Raw genomic sequence first — 17,613 nt, 5'->3', positions numbered from 1 at the left:
ATGTAATTTGAGGAAGGTGGTTAAAATGCTGAAATGTAGTGAGGCATGTCCTTGTACACAGCATTGCAACAGAAAAAGGAATAAACTTCTTCCACTATGAGACCACCATGCCTTCTGTATACATCTAGGCCACCATTTCAAGAGCCTTGGAACAAATGGTATGCTACTGTAATAGGTCACTGCAACATTGTCAGCATTAGAAGATTTTTTTTTCACTATAAGCTATACGAAACAAAAAATAACTCTAAACCAAATACTATGTTACTCACCAAGTTGCACAAATGCAGTAATCAAGTTACTGGGTGTACTGGGTGCCTGTGAGACCATAAGGTTCTTACCATGTACGTGAGTCCCTTCTTGAAGTAGCCCAGGAAGGTCTTGGACTCGTGGCCCTGAACCTCGCGGTACTGGATGGGCTTCCCTCCGAGATGGTCATCCATCTGCACGGTAAAGATGGCCGCTGACCCACTCTCATCCTGCGTGCAGTGGTCACCTGTTACATACACACACACACACACACACACGCACATGCGCACGCGTGCACACACATACACACACACACACACACAAACACACACACACACACATACACAGAGATATACATGATTAGAATGGTCTCATATACGGTACACATACAAAATCATACTCATAAACACACACACACACACACACACACACACACACACACACACACACACACACACACACACACATACACACAAACAAACTTTTGCATGTATTTTTGCATATCTATTTTGAAACAGAGGATGTGTGTTGTGCGTTATTGTGTCTGTGTGCTGAGTCCCTGTTGTGCTGGTGTGTGTCGTGCTATGTTGACTGATTCTGCTGTATTTTAATGAGTGCTGATCTGCATGTGTAATTAGAGCGTTTCCATTCCACAGAGACGGCGCCAGTCTGGCACACTCTCTCTCTCCGAGCAACGCTCCCTGGGAGAGGGAAGCGGGAGCCACACACTCCTGGGAGTTCACTGAGGACACACACACAATCTGAGAATGCTGCACTCTTTTACTTCCCCCTCCCATACACTCATACGCTCACATGTCTAATGTTTAATTCTGTGTATAGCAGTGTATAGCAATGTGTGCGCTATGCACATACCAATGAATCTTTAAAGATATTGGAACGTACCTGTATGACTATATTTGTATGCATTTGTGTCTGTGAGTCTTTTTTAAACTCAACAACACACCAGTGGAGGTCAATTGTAACCACTACCCACTTCCTCCTCCTTCAGCTTGCATTTGTTAACTACGAAACGATGCCCACTGACTCTGATCTAACATTTGACTTTAGCTTGACTTCTTTCCACTCCTGAGCCCTCACCCAGCCAAAAGTGCAGGTCGTATTGCAGTTGTCCTGAGCGTTGCTTGATGGTGTTGAGGATGACGTAGGCGTCGCCAGTGTAGAACCCTCCATGGAGGTTCTCGGGGACGGGCACTAGTTTGAAGTTCTCCACCCGCCACACCTGCAGACCCGGCTGCTGACCAGCACCTTCAAATTCGGGGTGGTGCACCATCCTTCCTGCAGGTGGCACAAGAGAGCAGGGACTGGTAAGCACACAGACTGGGAGCCTTTAATTAGTGTGAGTACATGGAAGGATTTATAGGCATAATAAAATCACATGATTAACTGATAAAGATTGTTATTGAGGAATGTTTCCACTCTTGTGGATGCAAACTTAAAGGTTGTATCAGCGATAGCAGGAATACGTCACTTCTGTTGATGTGCAAACAAAACAGAGAGCTAGCTCGCTACTCCCTCCCCCTCCCTCCCATGCAATTAAAACTCTCCTAAACGCGCATCTCGTCGGTTATTGGTTGTAACACTTTATTTTGCCTTTGAGTGGGTTGCCAACCCTTATTGGTAGCAATTGTTTTTGTGTACAGATCTCGGAGCCTAGGCTGCCTACAGCGACGCGTTTTTTTGACGGCCTGCTTATGGGGCAGAAAGCTAGTGGATCGTTAGGAAAGATTAGATGAATGTGATCATTTATGTTTGGGCCTTTTTTGGGCCTGAAATCGCTGATACAACCTTTAAGTCTTAAGTTTACAAAGAGTTCTAATGTTTTAAAGGTTTAATGCTTGTGTTCATAGATGCTCCGATAGTGTGTCATATGTAAGAAAAATTACAAATTGCATGATAAAAAAATATCTCGACCTGTCTAACAAAGGGATTAGAACAATACAGAACCTATATATGGGAGATGCATTTGCATCTTTCCTTCAACTTTCACAAACCTATGATTTACCCAAGACACATTTCTTTTGTTACCATCAGAATAGGAACTCTGTGCAGAAAAGATCCAAATAAGCCCACTATGACACAGTATGATTGTATCCTAGAGCTGAACTCGAGCTGCAGAGGGCTAATACAGAAGGATCTTTGACTAATATCCCAGATCTATGGGTCCATCAGTAACACTAATCCTCACTCCACTGAACATTTGAAAAGAGCCTGGGACACTAGCCTGGTAAACCAGACCCTGGAATCTTTCAGATTAAGGGTCTGGCCACGAGTAATGAAAATGGCCCAATTCGAGGGGCGGCACCAAGCATGCATTTGAAACTCTCACTGCACGCAGTTGGATAACGCTACGACCAATCACAACAATTCACGGTGTGACGTATCCAGTTCTTGCAAAGGAACGATTTGAGGGCGATTTTCTGCTCCTCTTTTAGTTGAAAAGCCAAATCTAAATCCTTTATTGTAGCGGCCAAAGCCGTTTCAAACAACTGGTGTTCATCGGTAGCCACCTTGCAATGTTTTCTAGATGATTCCGGACGTCGCAGCACTGTCGTCATCAGTGTAGCTCGCCTTTGTCCCTCCTACACCGATTTGATTGGTCCCTCTCGCTCGAGAGATAGAAATTTGGATCATTGCTCGTGGCCAGAGTATCTTGCGGGCACAATTCAAATTGTGCTCTCGCGAGAACTCTGGATTTCCAGGGTACTAGGACACTGATCTGGGTGTTAACTTAACAGAGGACCAATGGGAGTCTATCTTAGACCTGATACACATATCATCTACATCTGCTTTACATGGCTTAATACAGATGAAAGAGGTACACGGAGTTCATTTAACCAATGCTAAACTGGCAAAGCATTTACCCAAACATTGATCCATCATGCCCGTGATGTAAAGGCCAGCCAGTAGAACTGATACACATGTTTTGGCTGTGCCCAACTCTTGCATCCTTCTGGATAAGTATCTTTAAAGCTTTCGGTGAGATGTTTGGAACACGGCTTGACCCCAACCCGATTTGTGCTCAACTCCAGTTGAGTCCTGTGCGAGCCTATCAAACAAAGCTTGGGTAGTTATAGCTTTCACTACACTCCTTGCTAGGCAGTTGATTCTTTTGAACTGGAAGCAACATGCCCCTCCATCTTTCTCTACGGCCTTTTTATGCCTTTAATGACAGGACAGTAGAGAATGACAGGAAGCGAGTGGGAGAGAGAGTCTGGGTGGGATCTGGAGGGGACCACGGGGGAATCGAACCCGGGTTGCCGGCGTACGGTGCAGGTGCCCCAGCCAGTCGCGCCATGGCCGGGGCCTCTTCACATACTTTTGATAAAATTTAGAGGCCTTTCCTGGACCTCTATGACTAACAACCCCCCACCCCCTCCCCTCTATTCTGTAACAGAGAGCAAACCCACTCTGGGTTTCGCAGGCCTACTCTCACAAGAATGGTTCTCCGTTGAATCTACCAAATGTATAGGATAAGTGGCATAATACTTTTGAGCGTTTCAACTTTTTTACCACTCGTCTGATTACATACAGCTGCCTACTGCATATTGGAAGTTTGTTGTGATAAACACTCGTAGCGGATTGTCGGAAGTTTACGGCTAGTTTTTAACTGTATGTTTTTTCTTGTCTCCCATGCCTGTTTCATTTATCCCGACCAGGAGGGACGAATGAAACATTACACATGTTTCACTTTTGTTGATATAATTCCTAAACAGTTTTGTTTAGAGCTGAAAATGCCACTGTATTTGACAGGACAGATGTAGGTTGCTAGTGACAAAATATTAGCTTTAAGTGTGGCACTATCTCTTTGTAAATTACAGTTTAATTAAAAAATGTTTAAATCGTCCTGGCTCTCCGTTATGGTAGGCTAGTTGTGAGCAACAGGCACGCACAAAATGCAGCTTCAATCAAAGGAGTTGCAGCTTTATTAGTGACCAACAATTCAATAACTTTACCTCAGTCGCCACCCCATCTAACTTCTATTAGTTTTGCGTATGCGTTTTCTCTCTCCCTCTGCACTAACATGCACCGAGTACAAAAAGGGAGCCTTTTGCTATTAAAGGAGCAACACCACTTTTCTGACAAGACACTATGCTATTTTGTTGTCAGTTTTGTTGCTAATGTGCATGCAGGACTGGCCAATTATCAGCTCTGTCCATCATTGGTGGTAAGCTTAGAAACATTTTCAGCACATTTGAAAATACCGCGATAATACTGATAACCGTGATAATTTTGGTCACTATAATCGTCATGCTAAATTTTCATACCGTTACATCTCTAATTGGTATACACATATACATGTACCTTGTAATGCCTGCTTGGGTGGGTGGGTGGATGTAGGGATTTCCTTATTTGATGTAAACTTCTGTTGTGGGATGAAAATTTGAAAACCAATACATATATATATTTAAATAAAAGTCTGGACCTTTGACCATCAGATGTAAACTTTCGGCCTACATTTCTAACCTTCATCCTTGATTGCGTGCACCCCTAAGTCTATGGAGACCTTCCAACAGCTCCAGCCTAACTGACCCGTAAGTAATGTTTAGATCATGAGTAATGAGTCATGCTACAGGCTTTGTATTGCTCATGGGTGGAATAACAAGAGATAGTTATCAGCTGAATCTACACAAGGGGCTTGACCGGCCCGCACACACACACACACACACATGAGCGCGCACATACAACATTGGTGCTGGGTGTTTCCCCCTTTGCTCACATACAGGGCATACAGGAAAGGGAAGAACTATGAGCCAGGGCCAAGATACCCTTACATACACACACAGACACACACACACAACACACACACACACCTGCACCTTTTAAAATATGAATACTTGCCTGCCATACTCTCTGTCTTTTTCTCTTTCATATACTGTATTCACACTACACACACACACACACACAAACTCACACTCTGTCTGACAGCACTTGACGAAAACTACTCACACACACTCAGACGTACAAATAGTGCATTGGCTTTCATCTTGCCAGCTGTGAGCGGTGACAGGCGTGAGGACAGGCGTGAGGCCTGAGGAAGGTGCCCACGCAGGGGCCAGTTGGTCCAGCTCTGACAAGCGTGAGGGGGGGCTAGCGTGCCTGGGCCATGAGTCACTCGTCCAAACAGTTAGAGAAGCTTTGCAGCTTCTCTTCACCACATACTCTCTCTCTCTCTCTGTTCTTTCTTTTTACAGTATCTATAATTTTTTAATCAGTTCTTTCTGTTTTGACCTGTCTGTGTGATGTTTCCCGCATCACCATTAGTTTCACTTTTACACGGCTCTTAAACTTTGCTCTCATTTCTTATCTCATTTCTTTCTCCTTCATGTTACACATTAACGTGTCTCAAATGCTCATTTCTTCACCTCACGATCATGTATTATGGCAGCAGTATTAGCTCTTAGGAGATGTGTGGGAGCAGGAGAGTCAAGTTGCCGACCGCCCTCCCTCTCAACATCCAGCAGCCCAGACATAGTGCAGAGAGAGACACTAAAGCTAACATTCAAGCCACTGCAGAAAGTGTGAACAGATTTCTAAAGAATGTGAAAAATGTAAGGGAATCCCAGTCTGGGTAACCCTATGATTTGGAATTTGTTCAGTGTGAGTTATATACTTTGTCCAGTCCAAAGTTCACACACTCATGTGTGGTTTTATGAGTTTTGCGTGACATATTTCATTTGAGCAGACCAAGCATGACCAGGGGAGGGAAGTGTGCATCTCAATAACCTGATAAGATTGTCAAAAACAGAAACCACACACCCACACAATAGATACGACCTTACCACTACTCTGTTTCATCAACAGCAAACCGCACGACTAGCGATTCAGAAAGAGAAGTGCACAAATGAAATGGTGTAGTTCCTTACAGACTGGGCTCTAAGAGACCCTCGTAAACTCTTGTGTGTGTGTGTCTGTGCACATTGTGAAGCAATTAAAGTCTCCGGTTTACATTCCAGCCCTCTCTTGCCTCCCCTCGTTGAGTAGGTCCACTGAGTGAGCAAGTAAACACAACTCTCTGTGGAAAAGAGAGAATCTCGTCGCGTTCCCTTTTCATCCTTTACGTGAGTGAGGAGAACCAGGGCGTACTTCTGCGGTGCTGTGGTTCATGAGGAACTTCCTGACAAAAACAGGCCTTCCCAACGGAGCTGATGTGTCAGTCTTTCTTTCCGACTCACACAACTATGTACACACACACACACACACACACACACACACACACACATACGTATACAGCTCTCCTGTGGTGTCCCCCCACCAAAAAAAAAAAAAGAAAGGGAAGTGGACTCGAAGGGAAGACATTGGTACGTCTGAAAACGGCAGTTCCCTTAGAGGTGTTCCCCTTTTTGTCTTCCTCTATTGCTCCTTTGATGTCTGGTGCTGATCCCACCCTGAGGAGCGTCTCATCTGTCTCCCTGTGCCGTCATTAGGTGGCCTGCTGCTGAATACATGCTGATGCTCTTCAAGTGGCACTAAGTCAATCGATGATGCTTGGGAACAGTTATGGTTTCTGGTCATGTAGTCTAACTAGCTTAATATTCTTGAAGTTGAAGATATCTGGGGCTAAGTGTGTGTGCTTGTGTGTGTGTGTGTGTGTGTGTGTGTCAGTGCATGTAAGTGCACAGTACAGTATGAGTCATTGGGGTATGATGATGATTTTCTGTGGTTATAGATTTGGTTTGCCATTGTTTGACAACTCTGGTTCCCTTGCCAACCATTTCCTACATCCGCTCACACTCTTGCCATAAACATCACATTGATTTCTGATGTAGTTAATATGTAACCACACGAACATCTTGTAAATGGCACAGCAAGAGGAAGGTATCTTCAAAGCCATAAATTTGCTCTAATTCACTGATAGTACAGCGGCTAAGCACCGGAATCGTTCAGTTTTTGCAGAAAGCATGAAACTTGGCACAGTTATACTACTACCCCTAGTGATCAAAAATTAAAATGGACCCCAACACATAGCGCCCCCTAGTGGCCACCATTTTGAATTCAAATATGGCCACCATTCCTAATAGAATTGTTGATACAGCTTCAAAATTAAGCAAGATAAAAATGTCTTTTAAGTTCTAACACTTAACTTTTAGGGTCAAGGAAGCTATTGACATGATTTACAAACAAACCTAATGTTGACCATTTTGAAATCCAATATGGCGGATACCAAATGTGAAAATATAGACCATCTCTATTGTTATTCATGATAGAAATATCATTCAAAAACAAAAGTCATTTTATCACAACCTCAATAATATATGAGGCATCAAATATAATCTGGTAAGATTTCAATATGGCCACCATGTAAGAAAATAAGCCAGAAATTCTATATTTTCTACCTTCTCTTTCTGAGCAAACCTTAACTCTTACTGCTGAAACACATCAGATCTCAATGGGGAAAAAACATCATGCTGGACATCTACATTACATTACATTTGGCTGATGCATTTTTAACCAAAGCGACTTACAACCTGGTAAACAGTTTAAAGCTTTTAAAACAATTCTCTCAACAATTGTAGAACAATTTAAAACAATTCAAAAAGGTAGAGAACAATAGGAAAAGGTGCATCAGTGAGTGCTGTTGTTATACAGTCAAGTGTCAGTTTTAGTCAGGTGGTAAGTGCTAGAATTATCTAGTTGTAAGTTGTGCTACGAGATGAGATATTCTCTGGAGTTGGGTCTTCAGGAGTTTTTTTGAAGATGGAGAGGGATGCCCTTGCTCTAGTAGGAACTGGTAAAAGTTTGGATTGACCTTAGCGTGGCGCGTTATTTGTCTGAGGAGTGCAACAGATGGGAGGTATGCCCATGCCAGAACTGGAGACTACTTTGTAGGCAAGCGTTAGAGACTTGAATTTGATGTGGGCGGCCATAGTAGCCAGTGTGCCCTTTTGGGTTGATTGTAGACCAGACGCGCCGGCGCGTTCTGGATCATCTGAAGGGGTTTCACTGTGACTTGCCTGTGCCAGGAGTTGGGTAGCATCTTGAGTCAAGTCTCCTGATTTTCCATATGTTGTAGAGTGTGAAACGGCATGACCGGGCGACCGAGGCAACATGATCAAAGAAGGTTAGTTGGTTGTCAAGAACGACTCCTAAATTTCTTGAGAGTCAATTTTGATGTTGATGTCACGATGTATAGTAGGTTTAGCTGGGAGGTGAGTGTGTCTTCATCCATGTAGATATGTCTGAGAGGCAATCCGAGATCCGTGCCGAGACCAAGGGGTCATCAAGTGGAAAGAACAGATAGAGCTGTGTGTCGTCTGCATAGCGGTGGTATAAGAAGCTGTGCGAACGGATAATCTGTCCCAAAGAAGTGGTGTGGATAGCAAAGAGAAGGGGGCCCAGTACTGAGCCCTGGGGGACCCCTGTGGTGAGATGGTGAGGTGCGGACAGCTGTCCAAGCCATGATACGTTAAACAAGCGTCCTGTGAGGTAAGATTTAAACTGATATGGACTGGGTAATATGTTAGGAACGAAAGGATGCCACTTTGTTATTTGGGAATGAAAATTACCAATCCACAGAGGACTGAATTCAAAGACCCCCCAAAAATCTAAGTGAAAAAATGTGTCTTTCCAAGGATATCCCTCCCCAGACCATCACTGGCCCACCACCAAACCAGTCATGCTGAATGATGTTGCAGGCAGCATTGCATTCTCCAAGACATATTCAGACGTCACATGTGCTCAGGGTGAACCTGGTCTCATTTGTGAAAAGCACAGGGTGTCAGTGGTGAACCTGCCAATTGTGTATTCTATGGCAAATGCTAATTGAGCTGCACGGTGCTGGGCAGTGAGCATAGGTCCTTCCAGAGGCCATCGGGCCCTCAGGCCACCTTCATAAAGTCTGTTTCTTCACACACAGACATTCACACCAGCGGCCTGGAAGAGGTCATTTTGTAGGGCTCTGGCAGGGCTCCTACTGTTTGTTGTTGCACAAAGGAGCAGATACAGGTCCTGCTGTTGGGTTAGGGACTCTCTACCATCCTGCCCAGCTCTCCTAGAGCAACTGTCTTTTGTTCTCCTAGAGCAACTGCTTTTCTGTCTGTGACCGAAGCAGCATATGTTTCTTTAAGAGACTTGACAGACGCTAGCATCCATGGGTTTTAGGCTCCTTGCTAGCGTGCCAGCCTCTAGGGGGCAAATTAGAAGGATTGAGCCCAGGCAAGTGCAGGGTTTAGTCACACAGTTAAAACTTCACACAGCCTAAATGCACCACAGTTTTTGACTCTGTGTCAGAATTTATGGTTACTTCCTTAAAATCCAACATGTCTGCCATTTTAATTATGCATGATTGTCACATAATGTATTTCATAATGCTGAAAGATGGCTATAGACATGTCATATTATGTGTTAAAAGCTGCATAGCATTATAAATGTAGAAAAAAGGGCATATTTTGGTGGCCATATTTGAAGTCAAGATAGGAGCCAATAGGGGGCGCTATGTGTTGGGGTCCATTTCAATTTTTGATCACTAGGGGTAGTAGTATAACTGTACCAAGTTTCGTGCTTTCTGCAAAAACTATTCAGGTAAAAATCTGGCCTTAAGGCCCATTCACACCAAGAACGATAACGATAACTATAACTATAACCATAACGATAAAAGTCTGACATTGTGTTAATAAATGTGAGGGCTAAAATTCGATGGGTTCTGATTGGCTATTAGCATTTTATCGTTGTGAAAATCGCTCTGAAAGTGATCCCCAACGATATCGTTCTTCATGTAGTTATCGTTATAGTTTATGTGTGAACGTCGTCATTCATATTAACGAGAACGATATTTATTTATAGTTATCGTTATCGTTATCGTTTTTGGTGTGAATGGGCCTTTAGCCGCTGTACTATGATGGCTGTCTAGTGCAGCAAAGACCATATTTCCCATAGATTAACTTTCACAGTAAGATTTAAAACATACTAAGGCTTCCGTTGTCAGGTATATTACCGGTATGTCTGAAGCCCACTGTTTGAATTTTGTCTAGGTTACACTAACAAAACAAATCTGATGCAAACACCAAATAGATTCACTCCTAATCACATGGGAATTCTAAATGGAAAGCTTGTGTAAAAAACAATTTGGGCTCCTCTTGGCCTGTGGTTCTGAATTCCTGGGGCTGTCCTCTGGGGCCGAGTTCCTAACTCCCTAGTACCTTTGGAACTTAATTTAAACCTGCGTGGGAACAGCAGCCCAAGTGAGCATGCTCACTGGATAAAGTGAGCCACAGCACAGGGCAAGTGAACGAGCCAGTGAATGGCTTATCCGGGTTTCTGAAATCGGAATATGATGTTTACATGTGCAAACACAAAACCGGGATACTTTAAAATCCCGATAATAACCGGGATACTGAAGTGCATGTAAACACGCTCACAGAGAGAGAGAGGAAGAGAGAAATGGTGAGAGACTGATAGAGATAGAGCGACAGATAGATAGAGAGAAAGAGGGACAGGTAGATAGATAGGGAGCATGGGCCTTTGCTCTGCTGCTGTCAGTTGGCTCATCAAAGCCTCCTGTCAGATGCACCCAGGAAGATTAGCATAGCGAACGTCGTGGGAGCGTGAGCAGTGTGTGATGAAGTGCTCTCCCCTGCCTCTCTCATCTCACAGACAGAGACACGTAATTAACCCACCAAGGGTGTCGGTCGCGGGTGTCGAGATATTATTTCAAACATCACGCTTTGATTAAGTGGGAATTCAAAGGCCAGATATAACATCTCTCTCTCTTTCTTTCTTTCTTTCTTTCTTTTAATGAAGCTGAGATATGTCAGCAGCCAGCCACAGTGCTAACAGAGTGGCTGTTTGTGAGTGGCATGCAGCTGTCGGGTGTGCCTGGCAGGGAGGGCATTTGAAAGGGGGCCAAAACCATCCCTCAGACCCAACAGTCTCACTGGCGGTAGCAGCCAAGCTGTTATGAAGCAAATTTGAAGCAATCTGAGGGCTACTTGTGTTGGGAACTCATCTAATGAACTATTAACATGATGGGATTAACTATGGGATTCACAAACTCTAGAGGGTTTCACATAGGGTTGCCAACTTTCTGATATTAAAATAAGGAACGGGGGGGGGGGGGGGGGGGCTGTGGTTCTATGTTTCATTTGAATTTGTGCATTTGTGCATGCGGTCACAGTCTCTTTATGTAGTCACACAGTTTTAAGTTAGAGGAGTTAGAAAACTAGTGACCAGATATACAGTCTCTCTCTCTCTCTTTTACACACACACAAATAGGAAGCCTGTGGTTCTATAATTGCTTTCATTTTGTGCATACTGTCACATAGTCTGTGCATGTAGTCACGTAGCTCTTACAGCTAGTTTCATGTCCCATCCTGTATTGGGTTTTCATCTTTTGGTGTATACATTTTTTACCTTCAGTAAATGTCATGCTGAGGTGAGTTTAACAGGTGTCACCTTTTAGGCTGTGTAATATGCTATAATCAATTAATGTAGCATATTTTTATAGTATACTAGATAGATAGATACTTTATTGATCCCCAGGGGAAATTCAAGATAGTATATAGTATAGTATATCTAGCATTTTGGGGGGCCCAGAATTATTTCTGTCATAAGGCCCACATTTATAGGGATAAATGACAGCAGCAACATTTCCCTTTATCTCATACGAATCGTACATTCTTTGTTCATGGTCTAACTTATTATACTGATGATGTTGATTCTCAATAATACGGAACAAAATGCGTTCCGTATCAGTTCAATATGGAACACTAAATATGACGATTCCGTATTTTACGGAACGGTTGGCAACCCTGGTTTCATGAGTGCGGGATTCCAAACAGCATCGTGAAAGGAGTACTGTTCAGTGCCCAGTTCCTCAAGTCTGAAGAATACAGTATATTTTGTTTGGGAGGTTTGTTTTGTTTAGGAGGAACAGTGAAACAAAGCTTCTGATATAATCACCTCGATTATAAATTGAGGACTTGCTAGGCATTTTTGTCAAAGGTAAAGGTGACTGATATTAATCCAAAGTGGTACAGACTTCGCAAATTAATTTGCTCAGCCTGTACGTCTAGTACCAAACCGGGTTTAAAAGGGATTTCTATTGGCTGACGCCGTGGACGTCATCCAACCACAGCGCTCTATTTTGTTAGAGAGTCTTAAGGCGGGCTTAACAGGATAACGACAGTCCTGCGACAGTGAACAATAAGGAAGGTGGCTATGGCGAACGAAGTGCGGTTGTTTGAATCGGCGTTGGCGTCAACTTTGGAGGAGTTGGACTTGGATTAAGCGAGGTGAATGGTTCGATTCCAGACTATACATTTCAATGATATAGGATGGCCCGCCAGGCTAGTACAGACTCACAATTCTCAAATTTGGGCTGACCAGTGAAATGACCTGTACTACTCTACCACGCCCACCATGCGCTTGCCAGTGCACTTGTCAGTGCCTGAGACACACAGGAGTTCATATGTGGGGACATCCTCAACTCTGATGTGTGTTGAAAAAGTACAAGTGACTGAAGTGATAAACACAAGATACAGGAGGCAAAGAGGACCAAGCAACCTTTTCCATGTGACAGTCCAAACAGCATTGTTTACAGCTAATTACATTTTCAGGAATGTTAAAAAACAGGTCACATAGCAACCAGAGTGACAGGGACACACACACACAAACACACACATACACAAATACACACATACACAAACACAGGTCCAAATGATAAGTTAGCAATTATGCTCAACATGAGGGTATACTAAAACTGACAACACTAGTCAACTCACATCCCTCATAGTTTAATCTGTTGCACTGTTAATAAGGACAGCACAGAAAATAGGGTAGCAGACAGACTGTCTCACAGACACACACACACACACACACAGACCCAGAGACAGCTAGAGAGAGAGCTCCTGGCTGGGGATATAAATAGCGTTGTGCGGTCACATGACTTCTGGTACTTGTCTCACTGGCACATGAGGAGGAGGAGGAGGAGAAGGAGGAGAATAAGTGGGGAGGAGCCAGCAGGGATAGGCCTGCCCCTGAGCCATACCAGCCCACTGCCCACCACCCGCTACCGCCCGCCACCCACCCGCACTGTGGCCACTCAGCCATGACAGGGGGCCCTGGGTGACGAGCATCCTCATGCCTCTGACTCATATTAACCCCTCACCTAACCGCAGGTCCTCGCTACTCACACTAGCAGAGTCAAATCATGCCACAGCAGCTAGTCAGTATGTATGACTGGAACACACTCTCATTCTAATATTATTTCACTGCATTTGCAGTTAAAGTATCACTTGTGCATTATGTTTTGTACAGGAAAGGATTTGTATTTCTTGTCAGCAAAAGGAACTAGGAAAGGAATCTGTCTACAACCTGTCTGCAGCTGTCGAGGTCCAGGTCCATGTCAATATGCACTGCATGTATATGACTGTAAGCTGATAACAAGATTTGTGTTTTATGTTCTGTGATTTGAGTTTTGGAATCAAGAGTTTTCAGAGTTGAGAAGGAAACAAGACACGACTTTATCAGCCAATAGGTTATCTTTGCTGGCACTGGGATAAAAAGAACTTCAACTACGAAGAATGGCCCTCAGCTAAATAATTGCATACCATAGAAACTAGTGTGTGTATGTGTGTGTGTGTGGGGGGGGGGGGGGGGGGGGGGCGGGGGGGGTTGCTTCCTATTGTGTGTGATGATTCAAATGTTTTATCTAAGATTGTTTCATAATTGCATAACACATACCTCTGTGTGCATTACAGTAGCACAACGCCTACATAATGTGCAGCAGCACAGGTTTACTGTTATTTACAGTCAAAAGGCAGATATGTCTGCTTGAATGCCTGACATATCATGTTTTCTGGATATCTTGGACCAACCAATGGAAAAATCTATTGGTTTGGTTCTAATGATTGCTCTGGGGAATAACAGAGTCCTTAAATCAAATGGCTGACATCATAGTGGTGTCCAGTGCTGTTGAACTGTTTAGGTCAGCCAGAAGTCTGTGGAGAAGATTTAACACAAGCATTTAAGAATCCTCAGCCCGGTGGTATTTCCAGGATGACTCATCTTCTCCATCCAAACTTCCTCTCCAAGTGTGTGTGTGCGTGTGAGAGAGAGAGAGAGAGAGAGTGAGAGAGCAATGTAAGAGGCTTCCTTTCTGTCCTTACCTTACTAAACAACTAAATCCTCAGCATGGGGTCTTTAGCCTCTCTCTATTGCACACACACACATATTGCACACACACACACACACACACACACACACACACACACACACACACACTCACAGGCAAACAAAAGGTGCCCTTCACTTCAGACAGACACAGCGAGTAGGATGCACCATATTTTACAGCCTCATTAAAGTCCTGCCTGCATCCATACATGGACACAAAAGCTCTGGTCAGCAGAAAACGACAAGGCCTCCAGTCGCTTTGATCACAGCCACTCTGGCTACCTCAGCTGACAGCTGTTACGTCTGACTCAACAGGAAGTACCCTCAACATTACCTGCAAATATTTAGTCTGACCCGCCCGTAATGGTTCACTTACATTGACAATCGTAGCCTGTGCAATGCAAAGGTAAACCTGAAAACAGGTGTGAGCCAAGTCAAAATTATTTTTTTTCTAGCGAGTATTGACTTTTATTCACTGCAACTCGCCCTTCAAAAAAAAGTGTGATGGACTAGGCCAATAACATGTTTGCTGTTTGCTGCAGTCAGTGAGTTGTTTATGTGTTTGTGTTGTCTGCCTTCAAGGTCTGTAGAGACGGATTTTGTCGAGCCGAGAGCCAGTGGGGTGGTTTGGGGGTTGTTATTAGCATGTTTGTTGGAATGGGATGGCTGCTTTGCATTTCTGTGGCTCTGCTTTGCTTTCTACCAGGATGAGGAAGCAAAAAAACATCCATTCATCCATGCATACTCAGTAACCATCACTGCGCAGAGAACCAGTCATTGTTTCAGACTGCCTGCTGAGCTCAGGTTGGTTCGAGAAGATTAGAGGCCTGGTGAGGTTTTGCATAAGTTCCACAGCCCTTTCGCACAGCTGTTTGGCCGCCTCCACCAACCCCCTCCATCTGTCTGTCTCATTCCGGAATGCATATGGGCCTGCCTGCACCCATCCACAAGCACACATCGCCTCATATCGCCTGTCCTGTTCACCCCTTCCAACATGCAGTGGGCTATCTGTATCAAACTGTTACACACAAGTGCAGTTTCAGGAGCCAGCCCCAGGCTCTGATAAGGAACAAGTGGCTGCGAGTTTCAGACATGTCCCACAGGAGTTTCCTATCTATGTTTGGGGGAGTTTTCACAGCCATCACTTGAACATTGTGACTTCGGCTGTAAGTTGAAATTATTTTAACAAGGCAACGTTACCTGCAATACAGTTAAGATCTAATCATCCTAACCAATGATCCAATTTTCTTAATACATGTACATATTCGAAATAAGTTGCCATACAGTTGCCATAAGAGTTGCCATTACAGTTGCCATAACAATCTAGAATTACTTTTTCATACTAAAAGAGAAACTGACTGTGCTTCTGTTAGGCAAGTCTTGTGTAGGGGCACCAACTTCCTGTTTTGTTCATCATGGGTATATTTAGTGACAGAGGCTGGAGATGTGTAAATGACTGAGATTATGTTTGTTACTGTCTGTTTCTATGGCAACAAAACATTTTCATATGCCAGTCGCCTATGCAGGAAGCTATGAATTGCTCTCACACTTGCAGTGGTATCACATTAAGCATTTGATTTCACTCTTGCTGATATGATATAGCCTAGGCTAGACTTCCACTGTTTCTCCTCAAAAAAGCTGAATGGATAAACATAATAAATTAGTCTACTGTCTAATCCTTCAAATATTTTCAGATATAAATTGAAGTAAATGTTAGTGTAGGCCTAGAGGGTGTGGTCAGATCTACACCACCCTGACAGGCACACACTGTGGAACAAATGTGGCCTTGATCGATCAGGGCCGGATCAACCCCAGCTGTTACCTGACAGATGTCTGGCCTATGTGTTTTTTCCATTTCACTGTACTCTCTGCCCCGATGTTAATATATCAGACTCTTACGGCTCAATAAGTTTCCACGCTGTGAGCATGGAAAGATGTACTTGCAGAGTGTGTAAAGGGTATTTCTAAAACGGATAGTTCTGGTCTTTGTTGATTGGCAGCAGTTTTCAAAGAAACCTGATGCAACACCACATATTATCCCACTTTAACTTTACTGTAAACATTATGACTGAAACATTATAATACAGCTGCAGGCCTGGGCAAGTTATTGAGGTGTAACAACAGTGTTGTAACAGATCTGTCATGGGCAGGCAAACCCTTCTGCTCATCATCCTATCACAAGCTAGGCTGCATATCCATCTTATCCTCATCTAATTCGCTTCTTTTGTCATTCCTGACCATTTTTCTTAGTGTTCTCCATATATGGACTTGACTGTCCTGGTCCAATGCCTTGCTCTGATAAGCATGTTACAAACAACTCTGATGAGTTTTTCGACTGCTTTTCGACGTAGCTGTATGTATCCTAACGTTATCTGTTGCCTATGGTTTCAAGTTCAGGACAAGACAGAATGACGGTCGGAGAAAATGGTTAAGGCTACAATAGCTTACGTCTGCATGTCCATGTGCGAACGTATTTTTAGGTAAAGTTGCTCATGACTCAAAATATCAAAATCGGTGGAATAAGTGGTAAGTTTATCCTTCATGTGTTTCACACAGGCAAACAATGAATTGATTAGCCTGCACCAAAGCATCACATAGTAACAGACAAATGTTAACGGGGTAGTTCAAGCAAAACACTCTTACCTCGCGTTTGCTGTTTCGAGTGTGTGAGAGCAGGAGCCGCAACAAAACTAAAAACTTCGGGGGAATGGGAGAGATTTAGCTGCAGAAAGAAATAGTGTCGCTAGGGCTGGGCGTCTGCGTATTTGAGTCCTGGGCAACACCCCTCTGACTCACTGCCTACAGTCAGCCGCTGCGAAGGCACATAATATGCGGGGGGGTCCAAGCAGGCTGGACTCCTCCCCCACAGAAGCGGCCTTCGACTGGCCGTGCTCTCCTACAAATCTGTGCCGCATCTCAGCATTCAGTCTGCTGGTAAGCTTGCCAGGCCCTTCACTGTGAGCCACCGACCTCGTTGGGAGGCTATGCGCAAAGGCGGACAGTGCATACACGTTGTCCAATTGTTCTTGTGAGTTATGGCTTAAAAACGTAATTGTTTCACAATGATTAAGCAACCTGTCAGCGTACAGAGAAACAAACAGGCTAATGTGTACGGTAGGCCTGTCAGCTTTTTAAAACTTTTGGCTGTGTGTGTGGACAGTTTTGGAGAGCATTCACCATGTCCATACAAACATCTGCTGCCCTCTGTTGTTCAAATGGTCAAGTGTATGCTATGTGCAC

General features: G+C 43.9%; 1 protein-coding gene across 2 annotated transcripts in view; it reads right to left on the bottom strand.

The window, feature by feature from the left end:
- gsna (gelsolin a) overlaps positions 1–17,212 on the bottom strand; it is a 32,277-nt gene extending 15,065 nt beyond the window's left edge. Inside the window, exons 1-3 of one of the 2 annotated variants that reach the window (XM_042058662.1) lie at positions 17,017–17,212; positions 1,345–1,542; positions 339–493 (exon numbers count right to left, since the gene is read on the bottom strand). In XM_042058662.1, coding sequence (XP_041914596.1) covers positions 339–493; positions 1,345–1,537 — 348 coding nt within the window. In that variant the 5' untranslated portion in view covers positions 1,538–1,542; positions 17,017–17,212. The remainder of the gene's footprint in view (positions 1–338; positions 494–1,344; positions 1,543–17,016) is intronic. The other variant, XM_042058663.1, reaches the window with a different exon arrangement.
- Between the last annotated feature and the right edge of the window lie 401 nt (positions 17,213–17,613).

This window comes from Alosa sapidissima, chromosome 13 (genome assembly GCF_018492685.1).
Source record: "Alosa sapidissima isolate fAloSap1 chromosome 13, fAloSap1.pri, whole genome shotgun sequence".
Classification (NCBI taxonomy): Eukaryota; Metazoa; Chordata; class Actinopteri; order Clupeiformes; family Clupeidae; genus Alosa; species Alosa sapidissima.
Note: the sequence above shows the minus strand (reverse complement) of the source record. Positions and strands in the feature narration are given on the sequence as shown.